Consider the following 27,264-nt stretch of genomic DNA (forward strand, 5'->3'; position numbering starts at 1 on the left):
TTTCTCTCATACATATCATTTCTACTTCAAGAAATCAAAAACTTGCTGGGCTCCCCGTATGAGAATAGCCCTGTGAAATCCAGCTTCAAGCTTTTCCGCGAGCAGTAAAATCTCTCAAGTATCAACATTCTCAAAAACAAGACTCATACTTCTTCGATATCAAAATACCCGGCATCCAGGCCCCATGATTTTGAGAGAATGTGAAGAGCCAAACGAATATCGACATGTTTCAAGTAATCCACAACCCTTCGACATCAAAATAGTCATCCAGCCAGCCGCATGACTTGGAGAGCGTGTAAAAAGCTAGACGAATATCGACATGTCGCCATAAACCCACAAACCGCCGACATCAAAGTACCCGTCATCCAGCAGCATGATTCGGAGAGCAAGTAGAAGACAAAGCGCATGGGTAAGCCTCTCAAAAAAGAGAATTTATTCCGTTATATGTGTCCGGCTTCTACGCAAAACTTCGCATACATGTTACCGGGTTTGCCAAACAGCAAGAAACTTACAGATGAGTAAGTCTCTCCACCAAAGAATGACAGGATCCGGCACATGATTCCTGTTCCTCGCTCTGTTCACCTTGGAAAAAAAAAGTTATTACCCCAACTTATGTCCGCCTCGGGAAAGCGGCGTGGATAGTGGCGTATGTAAAAACCATCAATTGGCTTCCCAACCTTGTGTAATCTTTATATCTCTCATCCTGGTTTCTTTCCAAAAACAGAATACGAAAAACCGATGGGGAGAAGAGTCTGCTCCACCCCAAAAACAATATACCTCACCGACCATGAGACCCGCGTCTTCTATCAAAATCACAACGTTACAAAGAAATGTTCTCTGCTGTCCGCGAGTACATCCCTGTCTACCTCCTACCCACGAAATAGTCACACAAGTCAAAACATGAGGTCTCGCCTTCTTCAGCGAATAACTAAAACATTGGGTTGATATGCCGCGCCTCGCTCAAAAGCTTTGATCTCGATCTCGATGACGAGCTGTTGTTCGAGATTGGATTGGTGCGACCAAGTCTGGTCACTGACAGGATTTCTAAACTATGAGAGTGTGTATTTATGCTTCATAACCGCATCATCACGCCGTATTAGCAAGCAGCAAACGGAAGAGCATTCATTTTGACATGATAACATGGGGTATCATTTACCACGAGCGTCACTCAGTACATGCGCCCGCTTCTTCCCACCACTCTCCATTTCTACAATGTAATGTACATGTGTCAAGATCCCTCCCCTCTTTCCCAAACGCTTCAATAATGGCGAATCCTCCTTTTTGACTCCTCTTTTCGCCATGCTCTACAACGGCGGGCTCTCCGGCCGATCGATAGCCAGCGAAAGATAGTAGTCTGTGAGTGCATTCATCTCATCGCCATGTGTTGTATCGAAATCGTCTTCCCTATCCGCACGGGCTCCATCACCCCACTTGTTCAAAGCCGGAACATCTAGCTCCACGTCGTTACTGTGAAGCCGCGGCTGCGACTGCGGCTGCTGAATGCACTCGTATCCAAGGACGCCAATGTCCCAGACACCCTCGCAAGCGTCGCAATTAAGTGTTGTCGTAGCAGGGGCAATATGATTAACGGAACCGCAACGGAAGCAGGCGAAAGAACAGCGCTCGCACAGAACCAAGTCGCTGGTATCAATGGGCGGGCGCGCTGGACGACTGCAGCGTGAGCACTTCGACTTGCCTGGTATCATGGTTTTCGCGTCAATGGCCATCCACTGGCGACGCAGCTCATCAGGAATACGGTCTGCACTTCGTCCGGAGTCGCCAACGTCCTCCCTAGTGATTTTGTGAAGATTGTCCTTGCAGGCAGGAATACTGCACTGAGGTTCCAGTGGTGTCGTAAGACTGCGTTGGAACTGCAATGCCTGCTCGCGGAGAAATGGCGCATCTATGCTTTCATCAAAAGGACCGTCGTAGTTCTGGCCCTGGACAACTTGGCGAATTGGCAGACTTCCTACGGGTACGGTCTGCAGTTGTTGGGTGTGGAGCAAATGTTTGCCTTCGGCGATACCGGATTCAGATGCTAGGCGATTGATGTCGCCTGTCTCGTGGTCCTGAATTTCATCTTGCTCATCATCCTGGTACGGCATGTAGCGTAGCCTGTCTGCTTCTTTGATCGTCGTGTCATCCCTGCCAACCTCGAGAACGTTGACCGAACCGTTGACTTCGCCGACGACCAGCTTGCTGTAGTCCGCACTGAATGCAGCTGACATGATGCCAGAGTCACATGTGATCAAGTCTTTGATGAATGTGTTCTCCTCGGCGCGCGTAACATCCCAGACCTTGACCACACCATCCGACGAACCGGAGTAAAGCCTTGTTGCGTTCTCACCCCACGACAAGAAACGAACGCCGGTGTCGGTGATCTCGTGTTTAATGCCTTCCTGTAGAGGCATCAGAGATCGGCTATGAGAGAGTACTCTGAGCGGAACATCGGGCCAACGCATATCCCAGACATAGGCACGTCCATCTGTACAGCCAGCCGCGATGAGGTACTCGTCATGTGGACACCAGACAAGGTCGTTCATGTCTAGAGCTGTGCATTCGATCTCTAAAGGACATGTGAACTTGTTGCCATCTCTTACATCGTAAAGACGGACTGTCGAACGTGTACCGCGGTTGACATTGGATCCCACTGCGACACATCCCGCAGCGAACATTGGCACACCAGAACGCAGTGAGTTGAAGGCGACGTCGAAAACGTTCCTGTTTGACCCATGGATGTAGTACGGAGCCTTGGTCTCAACGTCCCACAAGCATAGATCGCCAGTCATATCAAAGCCCGTCTCCTTCATGTTGGCACCAAAGCCTGCAAGCAGTTGCTTACCAGATGTCGGTTCGAATTGCAAAGCGGTAGGAAGAATTCTCAGATCCATACGGTCCACAGCCTTGTTTGAGTGGAAGCTTGATTTCTCAAACTGCCAGGGCTCATCCTCGTCAATTCTGAGCACTCTGATTGCCTTTTGATTGAACACCTTCGCCGCTGTTGCTATCACGCCGGAATGCATCTGGTTGACTGACAGAATGTCGATTTTGTCTTTGACGTTAAGTTTAGCACCCAAAAAAGGCTGAGCAGAATCTGCGTTGGTGTCGGGTTTCCAAATACCAATATGTCCGTCGTAGCCGGATGAGTACATTATATTGCTGCTGTTTGAGAAGGCTACTGAGGTGACTGTTGTGTAGAGCTTGGGATCTTGGGATGCGAACATTGCGTGACTTGAGTTGGCGCCGCTCTCGGTCCTCTCGCGTATCTTGTAGTGCTCTGCCAGCTCGTGTATGGTACCATGCATGATGCTGCCAAAGAGTAGGTTGTTGGGTCGGTTATACTGCATAGAGTCTGGATCGTCAACAGCGACAGCGCCGGCCGCAAAGTGCTCACCATCTGGTGCCCAGGCCACAGTATGAATATCACTCGAAGCGCCCGTCCAGCATGCTGCTGGGCCCATTGAATCCATGAACTTGTTCGTGATTTGATACGTGACAGGCTTGGACGCCGCGTGCCAACCTCTTCTCGACTGACGACCGAGCTCTCGTTGACGTATGATAGATGCGGTCGACGGCTTCTGGATCGACTGCATATCCGTGTTCGGCCGTGCGGCTGCAAGTCGCTGTATCTGCGGGTTTTCAGCGATGTTGCCGGCCACAGCGTCATGTACGAACGCTTCAATACTGCTCCGATCTCGGCAGGGCAGGCGTAGACGGAGACTCTCGACTAGCCGGAGGATCTGTGCATCCGTGAAATCTTTCAAGAGCTCCCGAAGTCGCCTTGCTTTCGCACTGTGCCGCGTTCTTACGCTCATAATTGATGCCACAGTTTTCTCCACTACCTTGATCTCAGCTTGGCTAAAGTCAACATGAAGTATACTGCCTTGCCAGTCTCGACTTGAGAGCTGATCCCAGTCCGAGCCGGTAGATGGAGACTGCATTGCTAAGCGTTGCCCTGAACTCAGGTATGGCACATGTTTAGCGTGAGTGGCATTGGAGTGCGAATTTGTATTCAGGCTCAACCCAAGGGCTGCATCCTCTGCATCGAAATGCACTTCCACCGGGTCGTTGTCGACCGCGACAGCCTCGTTGGGTAAAGGCGCATCATGTTCCTGTGGTGTCTCTGAACGGGTAGGAGCCGAGTCGTCCGCCACAGACCCAAAAAAATCGTCAATGTAATCTTCTACTCCATCCTGGGCAACACCGCGCTGCTTCGGCCATGTATAGTTGACGCGCTGGGCACGACGTGATCGCTCTCGACGAGGCGCGGAGTCACCCCCTGAGGAATAATCTCGTTCGGTGGTCTGTTGAATGGGCAGATGTTGGGAGGGTTTCGCAGCAGGTTGATGAGGAGCAGTGAGCTGGTTGTTTCTCGGTTCTCTAGATACACTTGTACCACGAATCTGGTTCCAACCTACAGTCGCTTCTGCGGCCCATCGAGGGGGTAGAGTCAACGTAGATGGGTCTCTTGACCTGTCTCTCTTGTTCAAGAAGGTTGAATAGCGCGATTGCAGTGCCGAGTATTGGCGTGTGGGCATGTCCATGTTAAACTCGGCCGTGATTCTGGCCCATGGAAACTGCTTGACTTCTTTGAGGAAGATGAGGTATTGGTCCTGCTCGGCATCGAATGGGTTCACCTGCCTTCTTCGGCCAGTGGATGGTGGAGGACGTATCTCCGAACTCTGTGAAAGAGCGGATGAATGGGATGTAGCGACTGCTGGTCCAAGCCCAGGGGGAGCGTTTGCGGCACTTGCTTTGGTATCCGATGTATGTTGCAATGCCGGCTCTGCAGGCGACGAAACATCGGACATGACACTGTCATGATCCTCTTCGGAAGGCTCCTCGGCAGGACCGGCGAAGTAGTTTGGGCTCGCAGCTGGCGAAGGGCGACTGCGCGGTCGTCCTGGGTCTCTACGTGATCCGTCTGCACTTGGTTGCCGCATTTGCTTGTGCGCAGCTGCGTGGCGGGGCTGCTCTCGTTGGTTTGGTCCGTTTCCGACTGGGCTCGCGCGGTTCTCTGTCGACTGTCGACCGATATGTAGCGTGCGTGGGGTACTCATCTGAACGTTTTGCAGTAGAGTCGCAGGCGCGGTGTTCTTCAAGGCTCGATTGATGTCCTGTACCGACGGAGACTTGTTGGCTGCACCGGATCCCGACATCTTCATTCGCTTGGCTGGCCTTTCGGCGGGGCTTCCACTGTGTGCATGCCCAGGAACTGGCACATAGCTATTTGGTGCCGCGTCGTTGCGCACCATGTTCGCTACGTTTGTCGCCGTCGATGCGCTTCCGGGGAATGGAGGGTGTGGATGTGCGTATGTGGGTCGCGCCGTGGAGACATGTGGCCGTGGTGGTGAGGGTCTCATGGAGGGGTTGTGCGCCCCCGAGAGCAACGAGGACAACGGGCCCTCGTCGCTTTCTTGCGCGTCGTCATGGTAGGCGCGGTTGACTATCGAGTGTCGCCAGTCGCTGCCGTTGCGTTTGTTAGACATGTTACTCATGGTACGTCGTGGGAGGACGTGGAATTGTAGGAAATACGAGGGGGCCAATACCGAGGGAGGAACTCACTTCATTGCCGTCGATGAGAGAAGCAGTCAACACGTCCATGAACTTCACCGTGACTGTCGTCGCGTTGGGTGGTTTTACGACCGACCGCGTACCCCTGCTAGCCGTGGCTTTAGCGTCGTGTGGCGTCGCCCATTCACATGAGAGCGGAACGCTACCGCCTTTGTGACAGCAGCATTGAACATGATAGAATATGATAGTATGCACATTAGACATTACATGTTACGATAGAGACTCTCGATTACGTAGGCAATGTAGCAAACCATATCAAAACATGTCGGATCACAAAACTATCACGCTCCCTCGCACCCGCGCCCTAATAGACCTTACTACTGTCTGGACTGCCATCCACTACCTTGTCTTTATCACCCCGGCCCTCAATATCCTGCCTGCTATCTTGCACCGCCAACCCCGCAACAACAGTTTCCTCGCCAGGCGCAGCGTCTTTCGGCACAGGCGGTCCGGAAAACTCCTTTCTGCCGCGGATGAAATACCACCCCACGCTGATGGCCGCGAAACCCGCAAACACAACACTTGCGTAGTTCATGGTAGCCGCTTCAACCGGCAGACTGACCGGCATACAGAAAAGCACGACTGCGAGGCAGATCCAGGCAATCATGGCGATGTTAATGGCGTAACCGAAGCGGCCGAGCGAATACGACGAATGCTGCACAGCCTTACGACCACGCAGTACGGAGATGAGAATGGGCATGCCGTAGGATGTGGAAAGACAGATTGTAGCCACACCAGTGAAGGAATTGAAAGCGGCCGAGGAACCGAAGTAGATGAGGCCGAGGAGACAGTCGACCACTGTCGAGAGGACGAGTGCCATGAGAGGGATGTCGAAGCGTTTGTCTACCTTGGCCCATAGTCGCGAACCGGGGATCGCGCCGTCGCGGGCGAAGGCGTACGTGCAGCGTGAGGCTGCAGTCAACGCACCGGTGCCAGCGAAGAAGAGAATGCCAAGGATGAGGAAGAGGAGTCCGAAGCCACCGCCTGCACTGCCAGTGACAGTCTTGAAGAGCAAGCCAATGGGTTGTCCGTTGGCGACATCGAGAAGCATTTGTACGTCGGGGAGAACGAAGAGGATGGGGATCAGGTAGATGACACCCGTGACACCGGCCGCAGCGACGGAGAGAACGATGGCTTTGGGGACTTCGCGGGATGGGTTGGAAACCTCTTCGCACATGGCGGCAACCATGCCGTAACCAGTCAACGTGTAAGCAGCCTGTAGAAGACCAACGAAGAAAGCCCATCCGGATGGCCTAGAAGTAAAGTCAACATAACCAATCCTCGATGCGGTTCAAGATGGAAAGGCCAACGTACCATCCACTCTGACTAGCATCGTAATGCGTAAACACAAAGTCAGCATCCCTCTTGTTATCCGCCATGCTCAACAGCACAACCATGATAACCACCACACTGGTCGCCGTCCAGTAGATACAAATCTTGTTGATCAGATCCAGATACTTTGCTCCAAAGATATTCACACTCATGCAGACAAGCATAACAGCCCAGAACGCAAGCACAGTCTGCCATTCATTCGGCACAAAGTCTTCATCCCAGAGCGTGATGGCGGACAGAATGAGCTGGCCGCCCGAGAAATTGATCGAAAGCGTAACAGTCCAGTTTCCAACAAGAGTCAACCAGCCCGTAACCCACGAGGCAATGGGCGCCCACTCGCGTGTCGAAAGCATGGCCGACCAGTAGTACACGCCGCCAGCCGTAGGATATACCGCGCAGATTTCCGCGAGCGAAGCAGCGATGGCCAGGGAGATGAGAGAGACAAGGATCCAGCCGTACAGCACAGTGACCGATTGCCCATCCGTAAGCGTAATGTAGAGTGTTGTGGAGAGACCGAAAGGGACAGCCATGATGGCAAAAGACATGCCGAGAACGCTCAACATGGATAGATTCCGGGGCAGCTCAGACTGGTAGCCCATCTTCGCGAGCGCAGCGTCGGCGCCAGGGTCATTGACCGATGCTCGTCTTTGGCCGCCATCTTCGCTGATGGAAACACTCTTCGCCATGATTCTCTTCCTTTCCTAGCGATCAATTGCTGTGTAGCGCCAAAACCCGACTCTTGACTGTGCGACGACGTGCGCTGCGATAAAATAGAAATGGCGAAGACGACTCCAAAGCCCGGGTATCGCGACCAACCAGTCCAGTCCAGTCCAGTCCAACGTTTTATAAAGGCGCGCACGACCACTGATAACAGAGCGACAACCAAACCGTGTATGCTATTAGGGATAAGAACACGAGAAATCGGAACCCGCAAAGATAAAAGACGAAAACAATCACACGAGCGAGCGAGCGTCCCGACAAATTCCCCGCAGCTGGCAACCGCGCCGGCGTTAAAGTCTAGACTAGGGTCTTAGGGCAGGAGCAGCTGCGAAATGCGCAAAATGCGACGCTGCAATCGTTCGCTCCACACACACGAGTCGAGTCGAGAGCCGGAGCGCGTCAGAAAAACAGATAGGCGTTTAATTCGATATAGAGAATCGCCGACAACAATAGACATCAAGTAAGCGCGATAAGCAACCTCGGTCCATCGTCAGCATCGTCATCGTCATCGTCCCCCATCGAAACACCTACCTGCAGCAGCAGTCAGTCGCAATGCCACACACACAGATTGGCGTGTACAGTCCCAGTCCACCACCCCGGCACGCGCGCAGCATGTCACCGATCGAAGCCGCATGCGTCATCTCCGTTCTCCGTTGTCGGGTGTGCATGCCGGACTGGGACCGAATCGGTCGCGTGCGTTCTTTGTGGGGTCAAGGCTGACCTGTCGGCGGCAGCCGGCCCAGCCAGCAACCAGCCAGCTTCCGAGCAAAAGGCCGTTCCTCGTATCTTTTGTGGAGGGCGTTGTGGGAAGCTGGGGCCGCCCACCCCCCGGGTGGGACACGTTTTTTTTTTATCGGCGTCCAGTCGAATTATTTACACATTCAAAAGATACGAACGACGACGACGATAATGCAGCAACACGGGATAGGGTGGGAAGAATAATAATCTGAAAAATGATTGCCATTATAGTACAAATGTTGTCCCGGAAAAGAAAAAAAACGCGCTCGACTAAATGCTTAATGCTCCATCTAATGCAGGAACACCCAAAAGCATGCGCGCGTCTCCCCCTTGGTGCCGAATCCCGTCATGATACTATCATCCCATACATGTCGTGAATCCGATCCGAGCTGATAACAACAACAGGCATCCATTCATCTCCGTCTAATCTCCTTTTCCATGTACTCATCGACCTTCCGTAACACTTTCTACTTCGCCATGACATCGACATAGCGACCGGCCTTCTTCTTCTTGCTTGCTGGTCCCTTTCTGGCTTGGGGTGCACCCAGCAAATCATCAATACTACTAGCATTGCTCATACCAGTACCCGGTCGTGATGGCGGTCCTGATGCAGCACCGAAGCTCGGTCTGGCTAGCGCAGGTGGTTTAGGACCACCACCCAAACCTTCTTCATCAGACTCTGGGATACCTGGTGTAGAGGCGCGGGAGGCAGCACCGCCCATTGGAGGCGGCATAGAGGAAGAACGAGGGTTGGATGTAGGTGGACGCAGTGCGCCGGGAGGACCCATAGGCGGGGTGGGCGCGCCGCCAGAGGCACTTCGAGCTGCGCCGGGAGGGCCAGCGCGTGGAGGCGGTGGTGTTGCAGCGGGCCTACCCGTGTCTGCCGCGCCGCCCTTCTTGTTTACCCACTTGCCAAGATCCGTATCGTAGTAGAAGCTGCTCTCTTCTCCCAGTTTAGCCTTGATGGGACCGGGGGCTGCGTTGGGGTCTTTCTTAAACCACCCAGACAGCCATCCTCCTTTCTTGGCTGCTGCGGCTTCCTTGTCACGCTGCGCATCTGCCTCGGCGGCTTTGCGGAATGCCTCGTCTGCCTTCTTGTCTGCTTCTGACTTGGAGCTGCTGCCTCCACTGATCTTCAGAGCCGAGGCGCGGGCAGCAAGGTCGTCGTCGTCGTCGAGGTCCATGAAAGATTTCTTCTTGGTGACTTGCTTCTCCTCCTCCTTCTTATCGTCCTCATCGTCCTCGTCAGGGTTGTAGGGCTGGTATGCGGGAGGTTCAAAGGTAGATGAAGAAGGTCCATATCGATCATATGTCAACTCGTTCTCTGTCGGCTGGTTCGGCTCATCGGAGTTCGCTTGCGGCTGGTAACCACCAAATGCAGGGGTCGAGGAAGAGTCCTGAACTGGAGGAGTGGGCATGTAAGGACTGCCCAAGGACGGCTGGGCCGGACTGTACTCTGGACGAAGGGGAGAGTACGATTGTGCCTTGGCTTGTGTGCGTGCACTCGGTGGGCTCAATTGGGTCTGCGTAGGGCTGTATATGTTTGATGTCGGCGTCATAGGCGTATAGTTGTCGGATGCTGCTCGCATACCAAAGCCGTCGTTCGACTCCATCGACGGCCGACCACCAGGCTCGTAACGAGATCGCTGCTGCTCCGAGGAAGACCTTGGTACGTATGCGTTCGATGGTGCGTACCTTGAGTTGCCTGGTGCTGGTGGCTGTGCGGGCACACCGTAGCCAGACATTGCGCCATAAAGATCCGCATTCGAATGTGAAGGCGTAAGGGAAGGGCTATCACCGGCAATCTTAGCGAAAGGTCCAACCTCGGACCCGCTTGACTTGCTGGCCGTGTTATCCTCGTCGTCCCCTGCAATGAAGCTATTAAACTTTGACAGTAGCGAGCTTCCAACCTTGTCCATACTAGGCTTCGAAATCCACGACGAAGAACCATCCTTGGGAGACTGCGACAGTCGCTTGCCCAAATCGTCGAGGCTGGCAATGAAAGCGGCGTTGTAGTATAGCGAAGGTACTGTTGTAGCCTTCATGGCGGCTGCAATAGAGTCACAATATGCCTGTGCATCGGTCCTGTACCCGTTCTCGGCTAGTTGATACGCATGTGCAAGTTTATAGCTCTGCAAATGCGGCAGGACAAACAAGCCAGTCGGCGATGCCAACGACATTGCGAACTCGTACACTTCAGTCAGCAGTATCGGCTCCATCTCGACACCCATCTCCAAAGGAGTCAAGCGGTGATCAGCGCCGATCAGTACGAGATCAGCCTGAGGGTCATCGACTCCACTGACCTTCAGAACTGAACGGGCGAAGATGAAGCATACATGTGCAGCCTCGACACGACCATACTGGGCCAGGAGCCTTCCAAGCGAGAGCAGTGCTGATGCATCACCTTCACTGCGATTGTTCAGGATCAGCGCAACCGTCTCGCGCCACTTGTCGAGGCCTTGAAGTGCATTCTGTGTTGCGCCAGCACCGTCAGCGCTCACCATCTGGAAACCGGCACGAGCTGAAGCTGGCACTAGTTCGTCGATGCAATCCTCATGGTTGCCAGCAAAGACTTCATACAGTACAGCCAATGCTTGGTTGCTGCGTCCGGCCTTCTTGACCTCCTTTCGAACGAACTCTTGGACAACCTGCTTCCATATGTCCTTACTGAGAGTGGAAGACAACAACATAGCGTGGCCCCATAGTCGCTGGTCGACAGCGTGCCAGACAGCCTTCTCGCGGTCACCCTTCACGAGCATGCTTTGCAAGTCTTCGACGGCACGGGGATCAACAGGTTCTGCCTGAAGGTTGGAGGTGTTGGATCTTGAACGCCCGACAATATCGGCTGCTGTGGAGTATGATCCCGCTTCATCCGATGACTCCTCAACAGCCGGCGAAAGAAGCTTCTTGACAGCAGTTTCTGCAGGGGTGCCTTCCAATTTACCATCGTTGTCAACGAGGACCTGCATGACTTTCCAGAGAAGGGTGCGATCTTCCAGACGCTTGAGCTCGTCTTCGCTCATAGTATGTTCAAGCCCTGGCTCTTTGGACTGGTTGTCGAGTGCTTCAATCTTGCGACCTAGCCATGCGGATACCTCCTTCTTCTTTCCCTTAGCCTTGAGGGGGCCTGGAAACTTGGCGATGTCTTCTGGTAGAGGGAATACCTCTTTAAGACTCTGAATACGGACCTCACCAGGATTGCTCTTCATCATCGGCACGGATCCGCCACCACCATACCTGGGAATCTGCTTAGGGAAGCTCGTCACAACATGACCTCCTAGACCCCAGGTGAACACAGGATGACCCTTCCATCTTTCGAGTGGATCTGCCGAACGCTCGTCTTCAGGAGCAATGAAATCATAGGTCGTGGATGCTTGCCGACGATGAGGAATCTTGTTGACAGTACTGGAAGCGGTAGACTGGCCACCATAGATGGCAGACGGCATCATGCCGTACGGAGTCCCTGTGCTTTCCGAGCTACTATATCCGCGTACGGGCTGTTTCATGGTTTGTGTTGGAGATTGGGGGTGGGAGCGCTGTGGAGCTCCTGGCTGAGCTGGCTGGTATCTCGGTGCGTAGCTGTCAGTCTTGCGTGGTGAGCCGACTGCTGACGAAGGTGTACTTCTTAGAGGTGGAGTCTCTGATCTTCCAGATGTAGGTGGCCTCGAACTGAGAATTGGCTCTGGCTCTTGCTCTTCAATCTCACTAACCTCTCCTAGCGGGCTTCTGATGGGGGGACGGGGCATTCCATCAGCCGATTGCGAAAGGTGATGGTTTGGAGCATGTTGCGCATGGTTGTCAGAAACCTGCTCCTGCTGGTGAGGCATGCTGTGGAATGCTAGCGGACTGGAAGTACGGGGCGCAAAAGGCTGCGAGGGAGTTCGCGTCAAGTTGTTATGCGGTTCGGATTGATAACGAGCATGCGGTGCCTGCGACGGAGCAGGCGAGTATCGCTGGTTTGCTGCTGGTGCGCTTGGTGGTGCAGGGGAGTATCGTGAGTTGGCAGCTGGTCCCGAGGGAGGTGGAGCTGGAGAATATCTGCTCGTTGAAGGTGGCACCTGGGCCGGCTGAGGGACGGGAAGACTGTTCGTTCGTGTAGGTACCGATGGCTGACTGGGGAACATGGGTAACTGCTCTGGCTGCCTGAACGGAGGAGGTGTCGCGACTTTAGCAGCATCCGGAATGAACTCGTTCCTCAGAGACGACGTGGAAGCCGTACGCTCCTTTGGTGGTAGCTGTGGGGGCGGATGGCTAACTGGAGGGTGAGGTTGGACAGGGACGTTCGGTTGCGGGGTGTAGCGTCCAGATGGGCGTGGCTTGGATGTGACGGGCAGCTCAGCGAAGAAGTCACTTGAAGGTGATTTCGCCGTGACGGCAGGTTTTGGTGGTGCAGCCAGTTGGGGCATGCCAGTCATCTGAGACTGCATAGAGTGGCCCGAGGATGGTGGAGACAGACTAGAGACAGACATGCTTGATGCCATCGGCGGCCGTGGAGGCCCAGGAGGTACAGTGTTGGAAGACACACTGCTGATCCGCGGTGGTGGCGGAGTGGGCAGTACAGCTGAGACTGTCGTTCGCGGAGCAGGTCGCTTTCGGGTGGTCACGATATCTTCTGGCAAATCGTAAGGCGAAGCGTAACCTCCTTTGGACTTGTCTACAAAACTTTGTGCTGAGCTTGCCATTGGCGGTCGAGGTGGCTGCTGCTGCTGCTGTTGGTATGCCAGATTTCGTCCAAAGCCATCGTAAGCTGGTGCGGCTGGTGCTTGGGGAGCATACGGGTTCGCCGCCGGGGCAAGCACAGGGGCTACTGGCGCAGTTTGAGGAGCATACCGGCTCGCCGTCCCTGAGGGAGCGGCTTGCGTTGGTTGCGCTGCTGGTGCAGGTGCGGGTGGTTCGTCTTCGAGGAAACCTTCGTCGTCACTCAGCTCGATAACGGGTGCATCCTCGGCATCAGGTAGGAAGTCATCGTCCAAGTCTAGATCCAGATCCCACTCGCTCTTCTCGGGGGCTTTTGACTCGGTTTGTACCACATGTGCACCAGGCGTCTGGTCTACGGCCTGCGCAGGTTCGATCTGTTGGCTCGCAATCACACCGAAAAAGTCCTCTGCCTCGTCTGGATTCCCCCAGTCATCGTCGGCTCCCGTGTTGCCGCCTACGGTTGTATTTCCGATGTTGTCGTCTCCGACTGTCGTCCCAACAGCTTCGGCCATTGGCGTCTCTAGGGGTGGTTCCTGTGGTTTCCCACCGAGATCAAAGGGGTCGTCACCGGAACCGCCCCATTCGTCTGCTTCGGTGTCTTCCACCAGGGGCACTTGTACACTCTCGGCCATGGCGTCCTCCAGAGCCGTAGTCTCGCCTTGGTGCTCGTAGTTCTCCTCTGCATGTTGCTCGGGTTCCGCCTCTTCTTCGGAGCTTTCCTCTTCGTTCCCCTCTTCTTCAGAGTCCTCCTCATCGCTGGATTCGGCTTCGGCTTCGGCGGGCGTCGCTTGTGATTCGCTGATATCGAGTGCCTGTGTCGCATTCACCAGATCGTCCTCGGGCCCACCGTCCGTTCCAAAGTCCAGAGGTTCTTTTGTCTGAGGTGGTTGCGCTCTTGGCGGTGATTGTATGGTGTCGTTGCGCTCGGGGGATTCGTCGCTCGAGCTTTCTTCTTCGGTCTCGGGCTTGCTCGCGGGCGCTGGAATGGCAGGCGCAACTACTGCGGGTTTAGAGGGGGCCTCTTCCTCGTCTTCGTCCTCATCCTCGCTCTCGTCTTCGTCATCCTCGTCATCCTCGTCGTCCTCGTCGTCCTCTTCTTCTGACGAGTCTGGTTTGGGTTGCTCGGATTGTGCGGTGGGATTCGCGCTGGCTGGTACGCCCGCACCGTTTTCGCTGCGCAATGCCGGGTTCCACGATGTATTTGAAGGAACCGAGGGAGTAGAGGGGTTCGAGGGGGCGCCACCGTAGGCGTAGGAAAAGTTGGGGCCGTCTTCGTCCATTATGGAATAATTAGGTAAGTCAAAGGGTATCTACAAGTACTGAAAGTCCAGTCAGCGGTGGAATTGACGTTTGGCTGTTGGGACGTTGGGCCTGGGGTTCGGCAACGGACGCGGGTTGACATGGCACGGGAGACGCCTCGTGGGACAAAATGCCAACCACGGCAAAATACGCAGGAAATAGCAAATGGGCAAAGCTTGAAGCAGGGAGGACGCAGAGTGAAAGGCAGTTGCGGCGGAGACGCGAAGGCGACGGACGAATTGGAGTAATCGTCATCCCTTTCTACGTCAGTGATCGCGAAGACGGTCACGTACCTCTATAGAAGCAGAAGAGCATGGGCTCTGTATGTCGCGCAACAGCGAAAGACACAATCTCCGTCGGGAGAGGCAACAGGAATCAAACAGCAGAGGCGAGCCCCGGTCGCATCGCAATGTCGTCTGGTAGGATAAGTGGGAAGGCGATCTGGCCAGCTGTTCCTGCGCCTTGGAGATTGAAACGGCCCGCCGACGCCACACCCAGCCGCTGCGCCACACCCAGCCCAGAGAGTGACGCGACTCAAGACACATACATGGGCTTTACAATTCACATCGCACCGCCTGCGCCCTCCACTCTAGAGCCCGCCGCCCATCTCGACGCATACTTGACCCGTCGACATACCCCAGATATTTGTCGGCACTCGAAACATAACGCCCCGTCGCCCAGACGTCACATCCAGACACCCCCGAAACGCCGCGGACCCCCGAAGGCAGCCAATATAGCCAAAACCACGCCCACGCCCAAGACACATGAGGTGGAACTAGCCAGCGACCCCTCCTGCACCACGGCACCGTCTTTGCTCGCCCATGAGCCATGGCCGCACCCCACCAGTACCACCAGCCGAATGCGCCAGACGAAGACTCGGACCTGGAACTCGACCTAGAAGAGCTGGACCCTCTGGCCACCCACTCGCAGTCCGCCTCTGCACCACCCCACCGGCAGTCGAGAGATCAAAGGAGACCATACCATGAACTGGGCGCCAGGATACCGCTGAGGAACCTCAGGGTGGGCCGGTTGCGCGCAAGCAAGAAACAGGAAGAGCCGGAAGAGGACGACCTGAGGGGGCTGTTGGACGACGAGGAAGGGTCCAAGAGAGACTCTGCCGGCAGTTATGGCCAGTCTGGCGACGACGACGCGCCTCTGCTGTCTGCACAACATACAGTACGGAGAAGACGGCGGCCACCGCCGAGCAAACTGTCCCGCCTCGGCTCAGCCATGCGCCTGCCCAGCTTCCTCTCGCGACAGAACAATGCGCCGATACAGCTGGGCGACGGCAACGGAGAGTCGGATGCCGAAGAAGAGCATGATCCAACCACCCAGCGTACCGTCTCCGTCGGCCAGCTCCAAACCTCGCGCTTCCCTGCAAACGCCGTATCCAACGCAAAATACACCCCCTGGAGTTTCCTGCCCCGCACTCTATACAATGAATTCTCCTTCTTCATCAACATGTACTTTCTGCTCGTCGCCCTGTCACAAATCATACCCGTCCTACGCATCGGCTACCTCTCGACCTACATCTTTCCCCTGGCTTTTGTCATATCCATCACTCTGGGCAAAGAGGCAATGGACGATATTGCGCGAAGGCGGCGAGACGCAGAAGCAAATTCCGAAGGTTATACAGTCCTCAAGTTTGAAGAGAACAGCCTCGGCAACGGCGTTGCGCCAGGCAAGAACTCGCAGAAGAAGAAGCGCCTGAGGAAGCAACCCAAGGAACAAGGTCGGTCTGTCGACATTGACGACGAAGAGCAGCGGCTTTCAGGCAAGGGCTTGGCCACGTGCACCTACTGGGAGGTCGTAAAACCCTCTCGGAGCCTCAAGGTTGGAGATGTTGTAAAGCTTGGCAAGGACCAGCGAGTGCCTGCCGACATGGTGCTCCTCAAGAGCTACTCGAGCGAAAACGCAGCACCCGCGGAAGACGAACCCAAAGCGCAGAGCTCGTCATCCGCGCTTATCGACGGCCTGGATTCTGGAGACACAGCCAAGGTCGACAGTGCCACAGCTACCGGGACCTCAGGCGAAGCTTTCATCCGGACTGACCAGCTGGACGGTGAAACCGATTGGAAGCTGCGCCTGACTTCACCACTCACCCAAAATTTGGATGTTGGCGAGTACACGCGGCTCCGCGTCGTCGCTGGAAAACCGGACAAGAAGGTCAATGAGTTCTACGGAACCGTTGAACTGCCTCCCAAGACCCGGCGCCAGTATGACCCCCATGAGAATGAAGAGACGACCCCCCCTGAGGAAGTACATTCAGCATCCTTGAGCATCGACAACACCATTTGGGCAAACACGGTTGTTGCCTCAAGCTGCAGTCTGTTAGCTGTCGTTGTATACACCGGCCCCCAAACTCGCCAAGCGCTCTCCACATCGCCTTCCCGATCCAAGACTGGCTTGTTAGAGCTGGAGATCAACTCTCTTACAAAATGGCTCTGTATCTTCACGCTGTCACTCTCATTCATACTAGTAGCCCTTGCGCGCTTCCAGGTCATTGAAGGCCGGCAGTGGTGGGCATCCATGCTGCGTTTCCTCATCCTGTTCTCTACCATTGTGCCAGTAGGTCTGCGTGTCAACCTCGACATGGGCAAGTCAGTCTATGCGTGGTTCATCCAGCATGATGAGAGCATCAAAGGCACCATCGTCCGGACTAGCACAATCCCAGAGGATTTGGGCCGTATTGAGTACCTGTTGAGCGACAAGACGGGTACTCTGACACAGAACGGTATGTCCAACAACAAACGAACCCCAACAGGACTGACACTACCCAGAGATGATTATGAAAAAGATACATGTCGGTACGGTTTCATACGCAAACGAAGCAATGGACGAAGTATCGTCGTACGTTCACCAATGCTTTACACCACCCGCTGGAGAAGCTCCGTCGCTCGTCACGCCATCTTCCGCATATACCGCACCTCTGACCTCAGCTACTCGTACACGCCGAGAGATTGGATCTCGGGTTCGCGATGTTGTGCTGGCCCTAGCGCTTTGCCACAATGTAACACCGACTACAGAAGAAGAAAATGGAGAGACAGTCACCACGTACCAAGCCTCTTCCCCCGATGAAATTGCCATTGTGAGATGGACCGAGGCTGTCGGCCTGAAGCTACTGTCCCGTGACCGCGAATCAATGACCCTACTATCGTGCGACAGCGGCAATACTGTGGTCAAGGTGCGTATCTTGAACGTCTTTCCGTTTACTTCCGAAGGCAAACGCATGGGCATCGTTGTAAAGTTCTATCATGGTCCGGCATCATCGCCCACTGATGACGATGGCGAGATCTGGTTCTACCAAAAAGGTGCCGATACAGTCATGACCTCCATCGTTGCTGCCAATGATTGGCTCGACGAGGAGACAGCAAACATGGCACGCGAAGGCCTCCGAACACTCGTTGTCGGTCGCAAGAAATTATCCGCGCAAATCTACCAAGACTTCTCCGTCAAGCATGCTCAGGCATCCCTTGCCCTCAACAACCGCGATGCCGCCGTTGCCAACGTAGTAAAAGAATACCTGGAGAACGACCTGGAACTTCTCGGCGTCACTGGTGTCGAGGACAAGCTCCAGAAGGACGTCAAGCCCTCTCTCGAACTCCTTCGTAATGCCGGCATCAAGATCTGGATGTTGACTGGCGACAAAGTAGAAACCGCCCGCTGCGTAGCTGTCTCATCCAAACTAGTAGCTCGCGGTCAATACGTCCACACAATTGCTAAGCTAAAACGCAAAGACCTCGCCTCCTCCTCGCTCGACTTCCTCCGCGGAAAACTAGACGCGTGCCTCCTCATCGATGGAGAATCCCTCGCGCTGTTCCTCCAACACTTCCGCCAGGAATTCATCTCTGTAGCCGTCCAGCTGCCCACCGTCGTAGCCTGCCGCTGTTCCCCAACGCAAAAAGCAGACGTTGCCCGGCTGATCCGCGAATTCACCAAGAAACGCGTATGCTGCATTGGCGACGGCGGCAACGACGTGTCCATGATCCAAGCCGCAGACGTCGGCGTCGGTATCGTCGGAAAAGAAGGTCGCCAAGCCTCCCTCGCAGCCGACTTCTCCATTGAGCAATTCTGCTACCTTGTGAAACTACTCGTCTGGCACGGTCGCAACAGCTACAAGCGCTCTGCCAAACTGAGTCAATTCGTCATCCACCGTGGTCTCATCATCAGTATCTGCCAGACCGTCTACTCCATTTCCAGCAACTTTGAGCCCAATGCTCTGTACAAGGACTTTTTGCTCGTCGGCTATAGTACCATCTACACCATGATGCCTGTCTTCTCCCTCGTGCTGGATCGAGACGTGGACGAGAGTGTGGCGAATCTATATCCGGAACTCTACGCCGAACTCAAAACGGGGAGATCGTTGTCTTACAAATCCTTCTTCATCTGGGTCGCAGTGTCCATCTACCAGGGCTCCATCATCCAGGGACTATCGCAACTCCTCGTTGGCGTTGGCCTGTCAACTACACCCCCCGCGGAACCCGATCCCACGTTCCTTAAAATGGTCAGCGTCAGTTTCTCTGTGCTGATTGTTAACGAACTCGTCATGGTGGCGATGGAGGTTACGACGTGGCATTGGATCATGATTGCTAGTATTCTGGGCACGGCCGTGATTTACTTTGGCTCGGTGCCGTTTTTGACGGGCTACTTTGATCTTGCGTTTGTGGGCAGTTTGGCGTTTTGGTGGAAGTTTGCGGTTATTGCGGCGATTAGTTTGGTGCCGCCTTATGCGGTCAAGTTGTTGCGGAGGACGCTGAAGCCCCCGAGTTATCGCAAGGTGCAGGGGTTATAGGAGAAAGTGGGTTTTTTGCATAGCGGGCGTCGTTCTTGTTGTGTTTGGAAGCGATGAGAATTTATTTTTATCATTCATCGCTGTTTTGCTTTGCTGGGTGGGCAATCTCTCATCACAGTCCGTTCCTTGATGCAATTGCCTGGTTTGATGTCTATTGCATCGTAAGAGAATCCCGACATCTCGGTCCCATAAACGACCTTTTACATTGCGTCCACCTTATTTGGAAACAGTCGTTTTAGCCCGCGACTTAACAAGAAACAAGATTGTGAATGGCTTGCCGAGGACTTCGCACGGAACAAATATCACGTGCATGGAACGTTTGGGGGAATGGATACAACACATATTGCAATTACTACGACGTTGTAAGAAGATGAGGAGACACGAACGGCATACGACGGTCGCCGATGTGCTAACTTCATGTCCTTTCTTTGACTGATTCAAACCCTAGAGTCTCGTCTCAAAGCGCTTGTACATCAAAACCACAGCTTGCATTCCCATTTGCCCATACACCTGGGGGTTCGCCTTCAAGTGCGACAAAGGCCGCTGAATGGCGCGATGATCGTTAATGTAAAAGACTTTCTTAGGGCCACGTACGCTCGCAACCCAGTGACCAGCTTCGTTTGTACCACCATGCGTAAGTACGCTGCTCAGTCGATACTTGAGAGGCGGCGGGTCGCCAACAACGGCTTGATATTCGGATAAATTTAGAACATCGGGAAGGTTTATAGGATTATCGTTCCTGGTTCCGTCCTGGTTAACGACACTGAGTTTGATGCGGAGATACTCTGGTGATCCTTCGATACGTATAGTCTGCGTCCTTTGCTGCTGGGTCATACATTGGGTACAATTGCCCACAGCGAGTGTGCTTGGGCTGAATTATCTTCGTATAGCATCTTCAACGCTGTCTGGGTTACCTTCGTCGAGAATTGCGATGTTGTTGAAACCGATACTGTCGACGTTGGTGCCAAATGGGACAGGTTGCTGATGACCGCATGCACCACGCCAGATGCATTCGGATTTCAGGATAAACAGAGCTTCGTAGCGAGTTCTCCAATCCCTGTGTGCCCCGAGACTGCTTGTATTAGCGTAAGATGATCTAATATTGCGGAGAAGACTTGTGGTTGACGGACTCGAGACATACCGTTAGTAGTCGCGTTTGCATTTCTTCTGGGTCTTCCTGTACATTCGCTGCTCCCACAGCCGCTCCTGGAGTAAATTGCCGCAGCATGTTGTCAATTTGGTGAACTTCGATTAGCTCTGCATTGGTAGAGGGTATATCCATGGGTACACCCGAAGGGCTGAGATTGCCAGCACTCCAGTAGTACTGCACTAGAGCCTTCACTGCGCAAGCGGGACAGCGTTTTAGTGTACTACCTGGACGTTTCTTTCCTTTCTTCTCAAGTTCTTTCTTCAGCCGAGTCATTTCCTTATCAGGCAAATCGTCTACGCTGCCAATGTCCGGGTTTTTTGACAGTGACTCATCGGACATTTGCGTGTCCAATTGTGCATGGATTATATGAGCGGGACGACATGGAAAAATCGGCGTTTGGTCATGCGTTGTGTTGTGCGAGAGGATCCATTGAAGGAATTTTGGCAAATGTAGCAATGCTTGTAGACCGCTAAGTCGAAAACATGTATTACCATTTCGTCGCAGACCTCTGCTACTTTTATCTAACCTTGCAATAGGCCGGATATTTGGAAGTTGTTTAGCAGCAATATTCTTGGCTACTTGCCTCGCGTGTGGCAGCGCAGTCCTTTGGTGGAAGCCCCTGCTACGCATATTCGGACGTTGATTTGCAGTCATGTTCAGTTGTGACTGACAGAAGCGATATCAGTGATGGTATAGTGTTATTCACTCTAAGTGGTGATATGTTGTATAACGATCAGCCGTACGAACGAGTGAGGTAGCCATGTTATGCGACTTGGTCTACAAAGCGAACAATAGTCGAGTTGGATAGCTTTGTCAAACCCCCCCTGCGTTTAATAACAAAGGCATTGTATACTAGAGCGACTAATAGGAACAAAACAACACAACCTATTGCGATACCGCCACTCTATACAAGGGAAAAATTAAATGCTACCTCTGTAGTTGTCTAGACAGAGTATTATTATATAAGAGAGATTAATTACTCTTATTATAGGTATCTAGGTAGAGTATTAATATGTAAGAGAAAAAATAAACATTACCTCTGTAATTGCCTAGGTAGAGTATCGCGATATAAGGAAGATTAGTTGCTCTCTCTATAGTTGCCTAGGTAGAGTATTAATATATAAGAGAAAATCTAAACGTTGTAGCTGCAAGCTGACTACCGCTTGGCGTTGACTGGCACTCCTTTCCAGAATGACTACTCAGACATCCAGTCCATGTACCATTTTCTACGAATCCGCCCATGGAACAACGTGGCGACGTTCTACCGGGTAAGATGCGCGCTATGCGACTACGAGGAATGACCAAAACAAAAACTGACGTGTAGCAGTTTTTCATGTTTAAAACTAAGGGCGAAACAGCATTCCGGACACTTCGCGGCCATACCAACGCCATTCTGGCACACTCTCTCAAGGCCCACACGATACGCCTCAGGACCACTGATACTTTTGATGGACAACCGGTCGCTGACTTCAAGAAAGCTGATACAACCGTCGTGAAACACGACCTCTCGCCCACCGAGAGGGTGGCCCAACGGCTTACACGTACGCTCTGGGACGAGGAGGTACGAGTCGAACAACAAGCGAGCGTCAAGGCAGGGGAGATTGGCTCTGCTTTGGAGTTTACCCAGACACGTCAAGCAACAACGGAAGCCCGTCTGGCCATCATCCATGACATGTGCCTTCGATGGAGATACGGAGAGATGGGAGAGCACGACAGTCTCGCTGACGAGTCAGCCGATACAACCCACGATTGTTTTTGACGAAACGAGCGCTGCACATTCAGACATCACGCGAAGCAACCGCGACCGCCTCCGCAAAGAAACCAAAACGGCATGGAAGGAATCGACAAGGATGGAAACGCTCGTCCACTGGTGCAAGAAGCACAGAAAAGAACATGGAGGATCCATGTTGATATTCTCGGAGTTCTTGTCCGCGCTTGACATTGCGGAGAATGCCCTTACAGAAACGTTTGAAGAGCCGCAGAAGATTGCAAGATATGACGGCACAATTCCCGACAAGGAAAGAGACCAGGTGATCAAGGACTTCCAAGCTGGCAAGTACGCCTTCCTGTTGGTCACCACAAAGTGCGGAGCTCTGAGCTTGACCCTGATCCGGGCCGCCGGCGTGGTGCACTTGACGCCCAGTTGGAACCCGCATCAGGAAATGCAGGCTTCAGCTCGCGCAGTCCGCATTGGGCAAGAAAAGAAAGTTTAAGTGTACAACATATACGCTCACGACAGTATCGAACGGAGGCTGAGGACAAAGAAACGTCAGAAGGTAAAGAAAGCCAACGGAATTCTGGACCCCGACACGGGCATGCTGGACACAATGACGGAGGTTGCGACTTGGGATATTGCACAGCTGACAAGGAGTGTAAGTTACCCCCCCTGGTTTCAATACCTCCATACTGACAGCTCGTAGTTGGAAGAGGCAAGGAAGCTGTCCAACACACCAAGCCAACCCCCGGCCAAGGTTCGTTGCCGTCCCAGAAAAATCTCTCTGGGTATACGAGATACTTACCTGTTTGCAACAGAAATTGAAGCCTAATCCTCCTCCCACGACCACCAAGAAGCCAGACGCCTCGATGGAAAGCAAGATAAAGCAAGAGCAGGCGACTTTGGCAGAGCAGCAGGCGAAAATCGAAAGACTCAAGAAAAAACTGAGAGAACTCCAAAAAATGAGGGGATTCTATAAGCATATCCAGGATCTTTCCCCTCTTGACGGCATATATGGCACCCTCAACAGACTCATGGAGACTGTTAGACAAGTTGAGCCCAACGAAATCGTGGACGAAGAATCGGCATCAGAGAGTGGAGGGGAATAATGCGTCATGCGCATCGACACAATGGGAAAACAAGGCTTGTCAGCGGGGGATATCTAGTGAAAGTCAATACCATATTTCCAGCTTCATGTCATTTTTGTGCTCTACTAGGTTTGGCGATGACCCATGACCGACGAGCCACTCACGACTTTCGAAACCCATATGTTCCATACGCAAGAAGGCTCTGATCAAGAGAAGTACCGCACATCAGAGAATTGGCGTTCGACAACAAAGGCGTTGTAGACGAGACCAGTGTAACAAAACAAAACCTATCGCGATACCGCAACGCTATAAGGGAAAGGTCGAGCGCTACCCCTGTGGTTGTCCAGGTTGAGTATCGCTCTATGAGAGAGATTCATTGCTCTCCCTGTAGTTGCCTGGCAGAGTGTTCGGTTTTTCCCCTGTATAGCGTGCCGCCGCGTTGAACGTCAGATTGAACGATGTGGTGAGGTATAGAAGGCTAATGCCGACATCGGGTTTCTAGTCAATACTATTATATATACATACCCTGATCCCTTGTCCAAGATGATGACGTTGGGTTACCGTTTTCCAATCAACTAGGAACACCTTCGTACTCCCAACCATCAACCAGTCTTCTCTTCCGTCCCCTCTTATTCTCCCTCCGGTTCGCAGCGCATTTGACAAAGAAGGTGAGCGCAGCCAGAAGAAAGATAATCACAGCCGCTACAGTCGGCACTACAACGATCCGCGTCCGATTCGTATCTGTCGTAGCAAGGTACGGACACGTCCCATTGAGTCCAACGACCCAGCAGTCTGGCACACTTAGAGCATTCAAGTTGATGTAAAGGGCATCTTCATTAGGAGCGGCGGCCTGGAAAGCAGAATACAGATGGGAGTTCTCTAGCGCGGTGTGTGGGACACTAAATTGGTATGGATCTTTGCAGTAGTATTCGGCGTTGCGATAGTATGTTGAATCGTCGGAGATGCGCCAGTTGTAAGGTTGTCGGGGATCGTGGCAGGCCACACGATGGTGTTGGCTGCAGTCCTCTACGCGCCAGCGCCCTGCGTAGGGTGCCTTCATCATCATGACGACGCAGCGGTTGTCATTGGTGTCGTCGCCCTCCTTGGAGGAGTTGAGGGGTTGACCAGGCGCGAATGACCACAACGTAGACTTTACATATGCAGCATAAGGTAAGGGATTCTTGTCCGCAGTCGTGTCTCCGAGAGTTTGGTTGAGGAAGGGGGTTATCCCACAGGCGGTAAGATTAGTAACCGAGGGTATCGGCGACGAGAAGTCTGGGTTTGTGCTGATATCGAGTGCTGGAGCGTCGGCAAGGGCCCAAGATGAGTTCGTTGTTGAAGTGACGGTGTCGTCGGAAGAAGAAAACAAGCAACCGGAAGTCACACGTCCATCCGTGCCAAATGATGGTGTCTTTTCGTCGATGATAGTTCCAGGAGGGAAGACATAGTCGAGATCTGGTCCTATATTGTACTTCGACATCTGTGGGGCAACGGTACCGTAACTAGTGACAACTCGATACAGCTGCTTGAACTCCATGTAAGCTTCGTTTGGCCACCCATTTTCCGTAAATAGCTCTCCGTTAGCATTCTTGGAGTCCTCGTAATAACCCATGAGTGGACGATTATTCCAATCGACATCGTACCACGAGTTGTTCAAGTTCGCACGTTGGTCGGCCAAGATGGACGGCGTGAATGTGTCATCAGAAAGGTTGCCCTGCAACACATCGCTAAGCAGTTGCCCAGATTCAGGAAGTTGGTTCTGAGACAGATCCGGTGCCGGACCGTCTGGGTCGGTGATGGATGAAGCAGCATGTACGTTGAAAGTAAACATGAGTATCGCAGCACTAGTCGTAGTAGCTGTTGTTTCGAGAAACTTTTCTAATATGCCGGTAAGTAAGTCTAGCGTCATCAGAGACGTGCAATTGTAACCCCCAATTTGTATGAGCGGTGGTCCATTGGGACTCGGAAAATCGATTATGGTTGGTGTTGCTGCACTCGTTGAAGATGATGAAGTGGATGCTGCGACAGAAGACACCACTGCTGTTGAACTCGATGATGGGTTTACAGACACGGAAGCTGATGTGGATGTCTCTTGGCGCTTTCTTGCCTTGCCTGGAGGATCGAACGTAGACAGCGGAATCTCCGCGCTCATACTATCACTTGACGGTGCTACTGTCGGCCCAGTCGCTATAGGCAGGTTTCCTTCAGCCGATGTGTCTTCATTCGACTGGGGTAGCTCAACTGGGCACAAACTCCATACTGAACGTAGCGGATCCCAATACGTGTCGACTGTGAATTTTCGGACGCCGACAGCCAACAAGTTTGAGAAGCATTTTTGGAAAGCATTATGTTCGTATTGGTTTTGCGCAAAGCACGCTTGTACCAGCGATACGGCTGCTACAGTCTGGTGGTTGATCGGTACACGCAGTCCAATATCGCGTTGTGCCTACCATCAGTCAGCAAAGCCTTCTCTAGATTATGTGTGCACCCGGAATAATAGCGCGTTGACCCTGTGAAGCCCAACACCGAGCACACTCCTCACCGGACACTTTACGCGACACGGGCAGCTGACACTTACTCTAAACGCCTCGCTCCAGGGCTCTATCCAACGAGTGTCCACTGCACTCTGATCCGGGTTATACAACCCGTTAGCCGACATGCCCGCTGTTGGACCCAGACATCAGCAACCACGAAAACGTGGCACACACCTCGCGTGCAACAGAAGGGCAGAGACGGCACCAGGAAGCAAGGGAGCACGACAAGGTATGTTTAGAAACAATATGCGACGTGGGATGTTCGTATATGCAGATGCAGGCGTTGGTGATGGATAAGATGATGTCGTTGACGATCTACAGGGCTGGAATGCGCGTTGGGGGAACGGCGTCACGTGGTACGGTGCTAGTTTTCCCACCACTCCCGTTCCGGTTAAAGCGCACCTGGCCAATCATGACGATTTGCATCACCAAGAGCTCACCGTTCAAAACACCACGTCTGCAATTTGGACAGCGACGTTTCCAGCAAATCGTCCGATGGCTTGCATCTGCATCAGGCAGCGGAATGCGCGTGGAACGCATGGAACGTGTGTGAGGTGTCATCATTTACCCATCATATAATCCAGGAAGTCGCACATATTGGTCCCAAGGATTCAAAGGAACGTTGTGCGTACAAGCCTCGCACAAACACTTAACACAGCCGTTATTGCTTGGGCTTGCGCAATACCGAGCCCGCGTTGCTGGCAACTCGCTACCTACAGCCCGTAAGCGAGAAGCTCGTGTCTCACCATTTCGTACGACCTTGATCGACGTCCGAAAAACTTTTCCCAGGGAATTTGCTGGCTGGTTGGGTGAGATGCAGGTCAGCAGCGGGCGGGCGGGCTGCTGGGAAAAAAATCCATTGAGGGCGCATTGAAGGCTGCGAAAAGCTTGCGGGCGGGCGGGCGGACGGTCTTTAGGGACAATGCAGGTAGGCGGCGCACGCATGGACTTGCTGGCTGCCGCTTACTGTGTACAGTGCGGATTGCCACGACGACAGTTGACGGAGAAAAATGACGGCTGCAGGAGTAACGCTTCCACGACCCGTTTTTTCGCGGGATGCCTCCTGGCTACGGATGCAGTGTTGCTCTTGAGGTAAAAGGTCCGCTAGCTACAAGCGGTCGAGTCAACGACGCCCACGGTAAAGCCGAGAGAGCCGGAGCTGTAACCCCGACCATCTTGTGCAGCTCAAAGCGAATGCGACGAAGAGAGGGCCCTGATTTTGGTAGCGATGAGAGGAGTCGAACGAAGTTTACTGATACTGCAGATGCATTTATCCGGATTGGAAAGGAAGGGCAACGTCATCGATCACAGAGCTACACAGAACACGCCTATGAAGTTTCCACTCGATATAGCAAAGAGCCCCTTGCAGCACAAAGATGGGCCTAAGTGGAAAGTATGCACACCACACTCAAGACGGCAGTAACTCCGCACTGTTGATACTTTAGTCGCAAGTCGCCGAAGTCGTGACACGCCCCAATATCGGCAGAAGCGAGCAGAACGGCTCCAGACGTTAGAGTGCGCATGTACGCCCGTCTGGGGGAGATATCTACGGTTACATGACATCTAACGTCTTGATTGCGTACGCACGAACAGACGAAGTTTCGCATCAAGGCACTGTCCCCACA

General features: G+C 53.3%; 6 protein-coding genes across 6 annotated transcripts; 2 read left to right on the top strand and 4 right to left on the bottom strand.

The window, feature by feature from the left end:
• Positions 1 to 1,179: 1,179 nt before the first annotated feature.
• ACET3X_006112 (uncharacterized protein) lies at positions 1,180 to 5,597 on the bottom strand. The gene is made up of 2 exons (XM_069452287.1): positions 5,550 to 5,597; positions 1,180 to 5,466 (listed from the first exon to the last, which is right to left on the bottom strand). The coding sequence occupies exon 2, from the start codon at positions 5,361 to 5,363 to the stop codon at positions 1,305 to 1,307; it is 4,059 nt and encodes a 1,352-aa protein (XP_069306472.1). The 5' UTR covers positions 5,364 to 5,466; positions 5,550 to 5,597; the 3' UTR covers positions 1,180 to 1,304.
• A 231-nt stretch (positions 5,598 to 5,828) lies between these two features.
• On the bottom strand, positions 5,829 to 8,035 carry ACET3X_006113 (uncharacterized protein). The gene is made up of 2 exons (XM_069452288.1): positions 6,889 to 8,035; positions 5,829 to 6,827 (listed from the first exon to the last, which is right to left on the bottom strand). Exons 1-2 carry the CDS (start codon positions 7,590 to 7,592, stop codon positions 5,879 to 5,881), a joined length of 1,653 nt encoding a protein of 550 aa, XP_069306473.1. The 5' UTR covers positions 7,593 to 8,035; the 3' UTR covers positions 5,829 to 5,878.
• Positions 8,036 to 8,580: 545 nt separating this feature from the next.
• ACET3X_006114 (uncharacterized protein) lies at positions 8,581 to 14,776 on the bottom strand. The gene is made up of 2 exons (XM_069452289.1): positions 14,655 to 14,776; positions 8,581 to 14,381 (listed from the first exon to the last, which is right to left on the bottom strand). Exon 2 carries the CDS (start codon positions 14,340 to 14,342, stop codon positions 8,832 to 8,834), a length of 5,511 nt encoding a protein of 1,836 aa, XP_069306474.1. The 5' UTR covers positions 14,343 to 14,381; positions 14,655 to 14,776; the 3' UTR covers positions 8,581 to 8,831.
• A 413-nt stretch (positions 14,777 to 15,189) lies between these two features.
• On the top strand, positions 15,190 to 19,153 carry ACET3X_006115 (uncharacterized protein; the record flags this gene model as incomplete). Its single annotated transcript, XM_069452290.1, has 2 exons — positions 15,190 to 17,095; positions 17,142 to 19,153. The coding sequence occupies 2 exons, from the start codon at positions 15,190 to 15,192 to the stop codon at positions 19,151 to 19,153; spliced, it is 3,918 nt and encodes a 1,305-aa protein (XP_069306475.1).
• Positions 19,154 to 21,517: 2,364 nt separating this feature from the next.
• On the top strand, positions 21,518 to 23,126 carry ACET3X_006116 (uncharacterized protein; the record flags this gene model as incomplete). Its single annotated transcript, XM_069452292.1, has 6 exons — positions 21,518 to 21,571; positions 21,631 to 21,864; positions 22,037 to 22,359; positions 22,543 to 22,675; positions 22,724 to 22,774; positions 22,836 to 23,126. The coding sequence occupies 6 exons, from the start codon at positions 21,518 to 21,520 to the stop codon at positions 23,124 to 23,126; spliced, it is 1,086 nt and encodes a 361-aa protein (XP_069306476.1).
• Positions 23,127 to 23,187: 61 nt separating this feature from the next.
• Positions 23,188 to 25,926, bottom strand: ACET3X_006117 (uncharacterized protein). Its single transcript, XM_069452293.1, has 2 exons — positions 25,684 to 25,926; positions 23,188 to 25,551 (listed from the first exon to the last, which is right to left on the bottom strand). Exons 1-2 carry the CDS (start codon positions 25,762 to 25,764, stop codon positions 23,677 to 23,679), a joined length of 1,956 nt encoding a protein of 651 aa, XP_069306477.1. The 5' UTR covers positions 25,765 to 25,926; the 3' UTR covers positions 23,188 to 23,676.
• Positions 25,927 to 27,264: the final 1,338 nt, after the last annotated feature.

Source organism: Alternaria dauci, chromosome 5, assembly GCF_042100115.1.
Source record: "Alternaria dauci strain A2016 chromosome 5, whole genome shotgun sequence".
Classification (NCBI taxonomy): domain Eukaryota; kingdom Fungi; phylum Ascomycota; class Dothideomycetes; order Pleosporales; family Pleosporaceae; genus Alternaria; species Alternaria dauci.

Excerpts from the sequence above, each read along its gene's own strand:
- ACET3X_006112 (XM_069452287.1), bottom strand. The coding sequence starts at position 5,363 with ATGAGACCCTCACCACCACGGCCACATGTCTCCACGGCGCGACCCACA.
- ACET3X_006113 (XM_069452288.1), bottom strand. The coding sequence starts at position 7,592 with ATGGCGAAGAGTGTTTCCATCAGCGAAGATGGCGGCCAAAGACGAGCA. Across the intron at positions 6,828-6,888 it reads GATGCTAGTCAGAGTGGATG|GCCATCCGGATGGGCTTTCT; the intron begins GTACGTTGGCCT and ends CTTTACTTCTAG.
- ACET3X_006114 (XM_069452289.1), bottom strand. The coding sequence starts at position 14,342 with ATGGACGAAGACGGCCCCAACTTTTCCTACGCCTACGGTGGCGCCCCC.
- ACET3X_006117 (XM_069452293.1), bottom strand. The coding sequence starts at position 25,764 with ATGTCGGCTAACGGGTTGTATAACCCGGATCAGAGTGCAGTGGACACT. Across the intron at positions 25,552-25,683 it reads CCTGGAGCGAGGCGTTTAGA|GCACAACGCGATATTGGACT; the intron begins GTAAGTGTCAGC and ends GACTGATGGTAG.